Here is a 13328-nt window from a genome sequence, read left to right as displayed (position 1 = left end):
CGCTGATCTTTATCACTGTCGGTCGCAGGCTGACGTGAGTTTGGCACCCCCGCAGCTCTAATATGACACATGACCTTTATAGGTGCATATCAAAGAGAGCACTGCTGCATAAAGTCCTATTCAGGCATATGTCACGATTCCTATTCAGGCATATGTCACGATTCTTATTCATGAACAACAGAAGACATGTGCAATGACAATCCTTTAGATGAGATTCTTCATGGAAGAAACAGAATTGCTTTTACAGATATGTACTAAAGTACGCAATGATGTACCCTATTTACACCCAAGGCAAAATACATGCATGCACTGACTTTTGCAGGTCTGTCCATCAGAGCCCAGGCTGTAGCCAGTTCGACAGCGGCAGGATCTGGACTTGTAGCTGCCGCTCAGAAGGCAGATATGGGAGCATCCACCCGGCTTTCCGTATGAATCTATTTCACATGCATGACTCCTGACTGTGGACGAAATCAGAGAGGACAGGAAATCATTATAAACCATCAATAGCATCCTCTGTCTGCACTGAAACAGACTCCAGTGCGTGAGCCATAATGTGAGGTAGATTCAAATTAACCTATATAGAATTGTTTCTTTACCTTGTGGCTGAGTGAGTTTGTGGTAAATCCGGAGTCCTCTGGTATTCCCCAGGCTGGCAAGCGTTGTGCTATCTGCTGTGATGTTGAACCTGTGGATCTGCAGCAGCTCCACAGAGGAACTCCCTTTGGAAGGGTCAGAGTGGGTAGCATAGAGGAAGTCCTCAAACACAGCGAGTGCATAAATGTACGACACCTGAAAAAATAAGAGAGATCCATGGTGATTTTTTTGTTTCATCCCTGAAGCCAAAAATAAGTAAAACCTCGAGAGGAATGCAAAGAAAAGAATAACAAAAATAAATTAATGAGAGGGCTTTTATCTTGCGAGCATGCAGGGGATTGGAGAGGGGAGTGGGGCCATCTGTACATTTGGCTACCCACACAGGGTCAAAAGCTGGAGTCCACGGGGAAGCCACTGGCCCTGACAACACAGCCTCCATGCTACATTTAGCAGCCTGACACTAAGCGACATGGCTGGATGAGCTGTAGTCACAAGAAGAAAACCCTGAGCTCACCGGGTGACACCTGAACATGAGGTGCACCAAGAAACATGCGTCAGAATAAATAAATAAATTACCAAAGAAAAAAGAAAATCACAAACCACTGAACCATCTTTCCCTATGGAATAAGCCTCAGCACTCTACTGTAACACTGTAACTTTCCTGACACTATGCTTCAAAGGATCTTTACCTCCAGCACATGTAATGCATACTATAGTGGAGCCACATGCTGGATTGAACACAACGACAGAATCAACTGATCAACCCATCAATCAGGATCAGCCGCATCAGAGGAAAGAGCAGGAAAGCAGAGCTGTGGCAGACAAGGAGTTTAATTGAACTGAAACGATACACTCCTTGTTTTTCATCACAACTATGAAGCACATCCTCCAATAAGGTGACAAACTAATAGAGATGGAAATTATTTTTTGCAAAGAACACCTGCCTACAAAACAACTTATTCGAAATACACTTTTTTTTCTTCTTTCCTCATGAATGTTGAACATCTCGTCCAAGTTGTTCAAAAGGGTTATTTTAATGAATAGTCATAATTTGTGATGAAAGGCCTCAAAAGTGGTCCACTGAAGAGAAACTTGATACGCTCATTTAGAAGAAAGCCTCACATGTGCCTCTGCTCCTTCAAGTTAATAAACCAGCTATTGCCCTTTCAATAGACCTCCTCTATTAAAATGAAGGCTGAATTATAACAGAAAATGAACACGGAAACACGCTCTCATGTCACAATCTCAAAGGTCTCTCAAATCAAGAGGGAGACAGTGCTAATAAAAGCGGCAAATTGTCACTTCAGGTTCCCATTGAAGTTTGTCCACAATGGCCCCTTAATATGTGGAGCCTGTGGAGGACAAAATGCAGCTTTCAGGGGAATGCGATACTCACTTGGCTCCCATGGATCACGGTGTGCCTATTCCGGCCGTCATAATCCACCACGTCGATGTAATCCAGGTAGGCGTCTGCCCAGTACACCAGCTTCTTGACCACGTCCAATGCCACAGCAGTGGGCTGCTCAATTTTATAATCCACTAGCCGGGTGCGGTTGGTGCCGTCCATGTTGCAGCGCTCCAGTTTGGCCACATTCCCGTAATCGGTGAAGAAGAGCATTCTGCAGACGGAGGAGTGATTAAATGGTTATTTACATGGGGATGTTTAGCTCATTCCATCCTCCTGATCCTGGATTTCGTCTACACACATAAATCACTGACATTCGCTGAAACACAATGACAGTGTAATATATAGCCTCACCTGCCCTGTGAACACCGATCATCCAATCATAGCTCTGTAGCACAGCTGCATATACTCCTGCCTCCACTTCTCTGCCTAATTAGAGCAACACACCTACAATGGGCCCATTGCAAATGTGGGAAAGACTTGCTCTTCAGAAACCAAGCACCAGTTTTACTTACAACTGAGCCCTAGAGCATTGATGTGGCTTTATAGCAGCTTTCAAATTATTCTACTGACGCTAGTTTTTAGCTTTAAAAAAAGGTGTTATTTTTTGGTGTTATTTATAAGTCTACAGCACTGAATGTGGATTACAGAGGTGCTGGCAATAGAAAACTAATTTAGTATAAATGTTAAAGATACACATTCTTATCTTCATCAGTTTCTTATCTTGCATTCTTTAACTGTAAAATTGCAAAAGATTACAACTACAAGCAGACACCTTAAAACCTTAAACCACTTTCACTGCCATAGCAAAATAATTATTAGATTAAGGATTTTTTTGCTAAATTGAATTAAGAAACACTCAGCTGAAGCAGCCCGTCATTTTGGAAGCAGAGATAACGGATTCATATTCTTCAAGAGGAAGAAATGTCTCTATACTGTGTTAAAGTTTGTACTTTCGTTTTCATTTATTGTAAAAGGGACATTTCAGCCTAAAAATTCAACCTGAACAGCAGCTGAAGGAAATCGACTGTTTTCTACCACTGCTTGTATGAAAGAGACAGAAAGCCACAGGTAAAATAAAACATGACTTTGCAGGATATACACTGAAGCTGTTTTGTCAGTTGTAACACTGTCTGCTCCATCTTCTGTTTTACCGTGAGAATCTTTTTTGCTTTGGTCCCATGCCATCATTTTATCAGAGGGGGGGCTCATTTCCAAAAAATCTTCCATGGATCTCCTTGAGGCTGCAGAATTTCCAGGTATGGCCTCAGCACCATCCTAATCTCAGAAAGGCATCATTTGTATGCCACGTGGAGGTGCACCTGTTCGGGGAGCCGTGCTCCTTGCTGACGCCGACGCTTTTCCAGAGTAGCCTGATCTGCGGTTCAAAGGGCAGCCCACTCGCTCCCCTGACTTGACTCGTGCAGATTAAGTCAGCTTCCCACTGCTCTCTGGCTGAAGCTCATTACCAGTGGAAGCTGCTGGAGCTTTGTCCTCGCAGCGCCACAGTGAGACAGCGTGGCCAGCGCCCCATGCTAATTACACTGTTTGTGCAGACCCAGCAATTTGAAATACTTAAAGAGGCAGTGCACGGCGTCTTTACATCGGTTAAAGGACATTTCAGGTTTAGTGCGGTGTTGTTCGGTCCCTGTTGCAAGAAACAAATTAGGCTAAATACAACACCTGTTTTCCATGAGTTACACTGGCTCCTGTGTCTTTCAGAATTGATTCTCAAGCTGTCCTTATGGTTTCTGAGGTACTAAGTGGATTGGCTCCTCTGTGCATCACATATTGTCTATCACTTTATGTCTATTCACACACCCTGAGTTCCTCTGTAGCCTGCCTTCTAAATATCCCCAAATTACATCAAAGAAAACGGGAAACGCTGCTTTTATTGTGCCGGCCTCCAGTGTCTATGTATCAGAGAGGAGCATTGCAGGGAAATTTAACAAGACATTTAAAGACATTCTGATTTCATTTAAATCTTATTTTAATTTAATGTTCAATGATGTTCAATGTTGCCCTTAAAATGCAATTATTTTGTTTGTGTTACCTTTGAGATTTTGCACTTTGCATTTTTTCTGGAAGTAGAATGTTACAGAATCTATTTTTATTTTTTTTAATTTTCTGATCTGCAACCACATCTGTTGAGGTTTGTTTCAGGTGAGTTGCAAAATGCATTGGTTAGCATTTGGAAAATTAAGGCTAATGGTAACCAGCATTGGCCACTGGTGGGAAAGGTGTTTGTGAACAACATCATGTGGTGTCATAGTCAAAACTTTGTTGTCGTTTCCCACAGCAAGGGGGATTTAATAAGTGGACAGTCTGACACGTCGAACAACACCAGTGTCACACTGCTTCCTCCCTTGCTCCTGACAGACATGAGTCATAATTCACATGTTCACACGACGGCCTTGTGAAATGAATCCATCAATCCAAACACTCTTAGTCATAATGCAGTGGCAGAATCTGTGTATAGTGACTTTGATACAAAAATTTACATCATGAAAATTACAAATATATAACAAATGCAAAGTATATATCACTAACTTCATGCAGAATATTCTGCACCACCATTCCACCACCAATTTACTGAGAGGTTATTTTCAGTGGCATATTTCATCCCAGTGATTATACATTTCAGTAGATGTTTAATTCTCTCATTCTGACAAAAGCCTCAAAGCCGTTATACAGGTTCCTGCCAATTAGTGTCCTGTGTTATAAGAGCCGCCATTTTCATGTCACCAACTGTGGGCTGAAATACTCTCTAATATCTCAGTGAGTGTCATCCCCGTGACCGACTCCCACATTCATCACAGCCTGTTTCTCTCATCGCCTCTTTGTCGCTGCCACAATTGTTTTGCGTCCTCTAATACGACAACTGACTAAATCAATGTGTAATGTTTTTGTCTGCTGATTTCTGATATGCTTCTGCAGTGTGAGATTCTTCTGGGACATTGTTGTCAGAAACAAGCCATTTCAACAAGCTATTGGTGACACATTTGTCAAGTTGAGAGAGTTTGCTTGATTCTGGATTGATTCATATGAACAAGCGTCAGAGACAAAAGTTAGAAAATACTAATACGAATACGAATACTAGAGCAAGAATATGAAAATGTTATTGCATGAGGCTGGGTGACTTAGTGTGACTTTGCTGATGCCCTGATTTTACCTATAGCTCCAACATGGCAGGAACATTTACAGCTATGAGATGGATTGCGATGGAAACTAGAACAAACATTCATGGCTCCCACAGGACGAATAGTGAGGCCTTAATGTTTAATCTAAAACCAACATCAGGCACCATCAGTAAAAAACATAGCATTTCCTTCACTTGGAAACATCACAGTCACACAACACAATTCAGGGAGTAAACGTTTTCCAAAATGGATTTGGTAAAACAATTAGTAATAAATTATCTTTATATACAAATCTATTGTATATAAAGAGAATTTACAGCCGACACATGGCTCACTCAGTGGCATATTGCTAGAATTAAATGATAATTCTTGCACACACCAGTGAAGAGAGACTAATTTTGTCCAACATGACTGATGGACTTTCAAAAACAGAGCACATCCTTTCCAGGAACAGGCATAAACTAAAAATGCAACTCAATGGAATCTTCAGTTTTGTAGATAATCGAAAAGAAAAAAAAAAAGAGCCAATGAACCATAACAGAAAAATGTATTTTACTGTCAAAAACTTTTTCCGGTGTAAAACGCCCTACCTGATAGTTTGAGAGGCAGGAAGTCAAATAACAATAAAAATGGATCGGCAAACCAGAGCATATTCTATAAACACCTGCACACGCCGTGCTTCTATAACACCTCCCTGATTTCTTTTGTTTTCACTCCGTTGCTCCGGGCTGACAGACCTCTCTCAGGCTCTTTTTTCTTCTTTTTTTTCCAGAAACAGAAAACAGAAACAGAAGCAGCCGTGTCTCTCCAATTAGAGTCAGGAGGAGGCATTGGAAAACGTATATGTCTTACAATGTCAATCTAGCCTGCAGCCTGCATGTCCAACTCCCTTTGGGGCCAGCAGAGTATATCCACGATACCATACCTCTATACAAACAACAGAATAAGCAGTTGTATGAGTCATGCGTGATTCCATCAAAAAACACTGAAAAGACAAGCTGACTTGTGAGAGATCATTCACAAGGAGCCAGGCAAAGTAGAAACTCTAACATACAGAATATGTATCAGTAGCCGTGAGGCTTTCCAGTGGCTGACCGGAATCTAATGAGAACACAGAGAAGCTGCCGACCAAATCAAAACTATTCGTTTCATTAAGAAACCAGCAGCTAATTATTACGGAAAACCCAGTGGCTTTATAGCAGCTGTTGAATGAAGAGAGTTTATCATCTCAAAAAATCCCCAATGAAGCAAAGTAGTTCAGCTTCAACCTGCAAATTTATTTAGTTAAGATAAATAAAAGAATGATGTCATGTTGGTCTTATGACTATAGGCAAACGTACAGCAGCAAGATGCTTCCATTGTCCAATGTTTGGTGGTTATTTTCTGTGATACAAATTCCAGGGTTAATACAGAAAGAAAGTGTGTTATTAAATACTTGCTTTGACCCCGAGCTACCTGTTCTTGAGTCATGACATAAAGATTTACCTCTTCTCTTGCTCACTGGAAATAAAAGCCCGGAAAAGACTGAGCTGCTTATAACTGCTTCGCATTCTGCTTCAGCTGCTGCATGCAATTCATTTAAATTATTTGGCTGTTTTGCGCTTTCGCACAATGACACGAGATGACACGGGAAACTGCCAAGAAACCTACATAATAAGTTCTGCAACACTGTCAACGTCCATGTGACTGTCAGCCACACGCTGGAAATATCTCAGTTTTCACTGCGTGCGGAGTGGGAATATTATTTTTATACTTCACAGTTGCTAAGTAATTTTCTGTGTGTGTGTGTGTGTGTGTGTGTGTGTGTGTGTGTGTGTGTGTGTGTGTGTGTGTGTGTGTGTGTGTGTGTGTGTGTGTGTGTGTGTGTGATCTCTGCTGAGACAAAAATCCTGTAATGGAAAGTCCTGCAGGGGAATTTTCTACTGAGGGATGTAGGGTGAAATCAGTGAATACAAATGAATGTCTAGACAGCAGAAGCCGTCAACAGCTATCCACCAAATTACACAGCTCAAAGAGAAAAGGGCTGAGTCGAAGGACGGGGAATCATTTAAATCCCTTCATTGTAACTCACTCATATTCTTCCAGACAAGTCAATTGTTATGCATAGTGATTTTTTTTTTCTTCTTCTTCTCCTCCATGATTTTTTTTTTTTCGGCTTAACAAAAGATGCATGATGATAAATGAGCCTCGCTGGGCTTTCGGAGATGGCGTATTATGTAGGCTGCAGGATACTCACCCCATGAGAGGATCCAGAGCTATTCCTTTAGGATTGAGGAGGTCTAGTTGTAGGATAGTAACACACGTGTCCCCGCCACGGTCGCAGACAAATATCTTGTCATTGGCCCGGTCGACGAAATAGAAATTTCCCGTCAACCAGTCAATGGCCATCTGCTCCACATCTGCAATGGGACGAGCTCGAGTTAGAGTCTGGTGTAAAACAGCTGAATAAAATATATATAGAGATATAATACACTTTTTCATCAGGTTTTCTGATAACCAAAGGACACATTTGAAAGAAAAGTATTATAGAAATTATTAAGGCAAAGGGAGGCTAAGATTTGTGAACTTTTTAATTTCTATTCAAGTTGCAAATATATTTGATTGTTTTATTTTTATAATGCAGCTTGTCAGGATCTTTTCACACCTTTCAAACACCAGGAACCACTTTGTAGTGCAGAGTTTCTGTCTTTTGTATTTTATTAGTCAAAGCTGAAATAACCCTAATGACATAATCAGAGTTATTTTTAAAACATTTTGAAAAGCCCCCTGAGAGGCACAGGCGGCAATCAAAAAACGTTCTCACCATGACGAGAACATTTATCTTGATGTGTGAAATTGGTGCTGTGGACATTTAAATTACCAAAGTCACTGAGAATCCTGATTAATTTGAAGGTTTTGCTTACTTTCTTCTAAAAGGACAGGCGTCTAAAAACCTGACTCCTCTGATGCAGGCTTTGATTTGTTGTTCCACTTTTAAACTGTTAAATGACATCATGAAAACTAGCATGCAAAATTAATATCAAGTGTGTCTGGTATGTGTGAGAATCCTGACAAGATCAACTGGGTGAAGGAAGAGTGAGAGAACTGCTGTTTGTGTATCCTGCCTGTTTGACAGACAGCTGTAAGAGAAAGGTGTGCGACCTCGACCACTGAGTCTAACCTGCCTTCAACCGCACAGATAATGGCAAGACACAGAGAGAGAGAAGAAAGAGAGAAAGAGAAAAGAGAGAAAGTAAAAGCCTGCGTGTGAGAGAGAGCACTGGGTGATGTGTATCGTTATCCGTAAATGAAAGTGTTGATGATGCAAGAACAGGTTATTACTCAAAAACTATCATCAGAGTAAAGAAAAAGGATTGTGGGAGAAAAAACAGTTGAAAACATACGTTGCAGACTTTGTTGTGTTTTTATTTGCTGCTCCCGTGTGAATCCACGCAGATTCCTTGTTTCAGCACAGCGGAGTTGCCCGGAGGATTCTGTCGACAGGACCCAGCACACACTCTCCTGCTTGTGCTGGAAATCCAGCGCCAGAGTTCCATTTGCACTCAAAGACCTCAGGGGCTTGAGGCCTGTTCCATTTAGATGGGTGATGACAATACGATCCGAGCCGCCAATGAGAAGCGCCGGACGGCTGTCACCAGGATCTGGAGTGGAAAATATGGGGGCATTATTTTCTTTCTCTATTTCGCAATTATTTAATCTCGAAACATCAAGAGACCAAAGAGACCTCAAGGAAAAGAGGGAGAATAATTTCTAAATATGGACTTAAAGAGGAGCCAAAACACTTTTGAGGAACACAGAAAAAGAAAAATAACAGAAAAATTCAGCAAGGTTTCCATGATTAAAGATTCCTTCACCATTAGAGGTAGAAAACAAGAATAACACAGACACAGACAGAAAGGCAGAAACAAAGGGTGTAACTTAAATCCAACACTGGGTGAAACAGCCCCAAAGCAATCAAACAAAAATGATTTTCAAAACTGTTTGAGTTGAACGAACACAACAAGGAACATTAACCATAACAGACTATTTTCCCTGCTTGGTGTTCATGGTGCTAAAACTGAGATCAGCTGCTTTATGGCCTTGACTGCATGAGGTGCAGGCACAGTCTCCGACATGAGGTTTACGACGTCAGAAGGACACATTCAAGTCGAGGGCCACTCTTGTAATCAGAGTGGGTGGTCCCTTCCTTTATCCCTGTGAGTCAACATTTAGCACTGATGCATTTTTCTCCAATACGGGAGTAGAAGTCATTTTTTCAAAAAAAGTACTATTTTTATTGTTTTGTTGCATTGTGCACTTGTGGCTCGTATGATGTAGATTTTGGTTTAAAGGTAATAATGGTTTACAATTAATTTATATTTTTCCTGCTGGAAAACATCCCATAAAAAGACCAGAACCTATGAAGAAAAATACTATAAGACCAGATGTACTAGCATCAGATGTTACATGTATTTTTGTGTGTGGACACTAGTTCATTCTGACCCCATCATTGCCATAAATATTCAAGAATGTAGTTCCCTGAAACTGCAGTATTTACCAACTTTAAAAAATATTAATCAAGAAGCTACAGTGCCTACCTGGTTAGGAAAGTATCCCTACTTAAAAATAAATAGACATTCTGGTCCTTAGCACATCTACATCTTAAGCAGGAACAATGTGCGCTTCGGGCTGAGTGCCAGAGTTGCACAATTTTGAGAGGAAGACGCACGTTGAATAAACATTGGTGAATTTGTTGAATTTAAAATACATATATGTAGAAAAAACTGTTTATTATTGTAGTTTGTGGGTCTGCTATTCAGACATTCAGCATGATTCCTGCCACTTAATATATTCTACAGGAGTCGGATAAATGTGTTTGTTTCCAACATACAATTATCCCTCTGCTGCATAATCTGTAATTTGCTACTTCACATGAGTCAGTGAAGTGCAAAATCAAGAAGACATGAAAACCATCGGTGGCGTCGGATTTGCAAACAAAAGTACAAATAGAATATAAAATTATCACACCTTTCACTTTAGTCTGAGCCAAATGAGAAGAGATTAAATCAGGATGAAATCCCCTCCACGCCTCCCAAATATTGTGCTGTGGAGTTTTAACTTTAATCTTACTCTCAGCACATTAATATGTTTTTCATACCCTGCTGCTCCTCATCTTCTGGCCTCAGAGAGCTCTATTTGAAATCTATATTCATAAGCTTTTTTACAACTAATGGTAACCCCATAGTTATCCCTGTACCACTATCACTCTCTGCTAAATTAATATTAATGCATGTGAGCATTGGGGTTCAGTTAAGTTTATGGGTAATCATATTCAGTTTATTCCTGGTAGGACACCAGTCACATTGATTAAAAGCTGCAACAGTGGTGTTCTCCCCAGCTAGTTGTGTTGGGCCTCAGGCTAGCTTCAACCCACACCGTATATGCCATTGTGACAACATCCTAAAAAAAATCTGTTTGATGTTATGGTTCAACGCATGACACAAATATACACGTGGTTAAGATTGTACTCGTGGATGGCGGACCACCGAAAACAACACCTCTTTTGGTTGTTTTATTTCTAAGTGGGCTGTTTTACTCATCGGGACAGATTTGTCACAGGCATCAGGCATTAACATAAATCAGGGTGACGCTGGGCATTGTCTCTGCACAAAATACTCCAGACTGCTCCCACTTAAAGTCTCGTGCTCATTAATTTTATCATTATCCCGGCCTGACCATGTCTACCCGTTCCCATGTGGGTGATAGATGTGGTCACTGCTAAACCACATTAATCTTGGCGAGCGCCATGGCGATTATAAGCTAGAATTCCGCTCTGGCTGAAGAAAACTGGCCTTGTTTATTGTTCGAAAATGAGAAAGTACATACTATGCAGATGAAGTTGTTTCCCCGATTGCAAGTGTGCCGCTCACCTTGTTTGGCTTTGCACGATATCATGTCAGGCTGTAGGATGTATCCCTCTGTGCAGCTGCATCTGTATGACCCGTAGGTGTTCGTGCAGGTTTGGCTGCATGCGCCATATACGGCACATTCATCATGATCTTATGGAAAAAGGAAGAGAGTCATTTGTAACAAATTAGGTGTGTTCAAACATGACCCAAATACATAAAGTATACTTAATGTGGCCTCACTCTAGAACCTCAAGCATAATTACTGTTATAACCAATGAGACTTTTTTTCGGAGCTACAGTAGCCTGTGAATGACTCTTTCTCATGTCTCCCTCAAAACAGGATCAAATTCAGGAAGCGCTGCTACTTGTTAAACCTTTTTCCTCCAGTGCAATTATGCAATGTTATGCCATGTCGCTGGTAGAAGGTACGAGCAGCGTCCAAGTAAGACACAACAACTAGAGGCACCTTTGACAGCAAAATCCTGTCTTCCCTGCTCGCTGTCAGAAACCGGGCCTGTGGCACATAACAAGGGCATGAATAAAAAGAGAAAGAGACACCGGGAAACCGTGCACTCTGTATGCAATATGTGTGTGTGTGTGTTCGGGGTGTAATGCGCTGTACATAAGGCCCTGCCTGCAGACAGATGGTTCGCATATACCCAGCACCTCCCGCTTATTCATCTGAAGGAAGTCTGGGCCGAGGGCATAAGGAGAGATTGGTGTGTGTGGGGGGGCTCCGTGGCAGGAGGCCTCCCACCAGCGCCGCAGAAAAGTCCTACCTCTGCAGCTCGTCCCGTCCTCGCCGACCTCGAAGCCGTCAGCGCAGAAACAGAAGGTGCCGTTTCTCGTCATGACGCAGCCGTAACGGCACCTGAGCTCGTGGCAGGCTGACAGCAGCTCTGCAGGGGAGAAAAGAGGGGGAGTCGAGATTGAAGGAAAAAGGGTAAGAAAGGGTTCGTGGAATGGGAAATTAGTTTTAGATTTTGTCCTCTTTTCTTGGCTCTTTCGCTCACAACTGCTCCCTTGTCATTCGGCAAAAAAAAGCTGACCACGAGTTTTTAGACAAGAGTTTCTATGATGATCACTTATTTTTTTTATGTAACTTTTCAGTTTTTATGTGTGAAAAGAACTAAAAGAATTCTCATTAAGTTACCATTTGAATGTCACATAGCATCGGCTGCTGGGGAGTAAAACGTTGTAGTAAAGTTTCTGAGACATTTGATAATAAGGATTTAAAACTTATTTCTGCCATTTCCCTGTGAAGTCATCATTTGCCACATTAATTGACCGGCAGCGGATCTCATGAAATACCAACTTCCCGTGTATTTTCTGATTATTGTGACTGGTGAGGATGCTCTGCATAGCACTAATCTTTCAACCGAAATGAACAAAGAACAACTAATTATGGCACGATGAATGTTCAGCAGAACAAATGGCACAGTGGAAAAAGGCTCAAAACAAAGCTTTAATAGCACAATGATTGATATGCCACTGCAGAACATTAATTAATGTCAATTTACAGTCAAAAGATAAAAGCTTGCATTGATTGTCCTTGGTCTTTTCCTGTGATAACCAGTTCAAGACGTTATGAAGAAAAAATAAAACTTGACAGGGGGTACTTAAATCCAACAGCACAATGGGAGCTGAATGAAAATCAAAGCTTCAGTTATCATTGCTTTCTGAATAAAAAAATACACAGTTGTTTTTTTTGATTTTGAGAAGTCGGAATTATGCGATGCCAGTGGATCAGTCACTTTTAAAAACAGCGAGTTATCAGAGGTCTGTTTTTCATTACAGTATCTAAACTTCTCTGCGGTTCACTGACACATTAAGATGGATGGTGCCGGTGGATTGTTTGGAGAGCAATATAGGCTGCGGAGCTCAGTGAATGTTTGTTGTGGAGCAATACGTCAACTGATAATCATAAAATCGGTTTAATAGCGAAGGGAAATGAGGATATAGCAAAGAAATATGGCGTCTGACTAACAAGCTGAGGCCGGGGCATGAAACATTCTGACAAACGTTCATAATCACAACTCCACTTCTTCACTGTTGTTAATCTGTATTAAGATCTGAATGAGCTTTTAACAATTACACCATATAATTGGAGGAAATAGTCACAACAATGTGAGTGTGAGCTCCTCTCAAGTGTATACAAAGAGTTGCTATTTAAAAACAAAATGGTGCAGAATAATAAGCCTGCATCCTTTAACAGCTTCACAGGGGGCTGAGATGGGACTACAGGGCTGAACTTTATGTTCATTTTGGTTTTCACACAGTCCTCAGAGGAGCTGTGACTGA

General features: G+C 41.2%; 1 protein-coding gene across 5 annotated transcripts in view; it reads right to left on the bottom strand.

Annotated features, from left to right (window-relative positions):
- The window catches only part of lrp1bb (low density lipoprotein receptor-related protein 1Bb), a 242224-nt gene that overhangs the window by 127619 nt on the left and 101277 nt on the right, over positions 1-13328 (bottom strand). For all 5 annotated transcript variants that reach the window (XM_034574175.1, XM_034574176.1, XM_034574178.1 and 2 more), the window contains 7 exons: positions 11807-11926; positions 11049-11177; positions 8523-8780; positions 7376-7538; positions 1991-2213; positions 597-789; positions 315-458 (listed from right to left, as the gene is read on the bottom strand). In XM_034574175.1, the coding sequence (XP_034430066.1) occupies positions 315-458; positions 597-789; positions 1991-2213; positions 7376-7538; positions 8523-8780; positions 11049-11177; positions 11807-11926 (1230 nt within the window). The remainder of the gene's footprint in view (positions 1-314; positions 459-596; positions 790-1990; positions 2214-7375; positions 7539-8522; positions 8781-11048; positions 11178-11806; positions 11927-13328) is intronic.

This window comes from Hippoglossus hippoglossus, chromosome 21 (genome assembly GCF_009819705.1).
Source record: "Hippoglossus hippoglossus isolate fHipHip1 chromosome 21, fHipHip1.pri, whole genome shotgun sequence".
In the NCBI taxonomy this organism is placed as follows: Eukaryota; Metazoa; Chordata; class Actinopteri; order Pleuronectiformes; family Pleuronectidae; genus Hippoglossus; species Hippoglossus hippoglossus.
The sequence above is the reverse complement of the archived record's forward strand: the minus strand, read 5'-3'. Positions and strand labels throughout refer to the sequence as shown.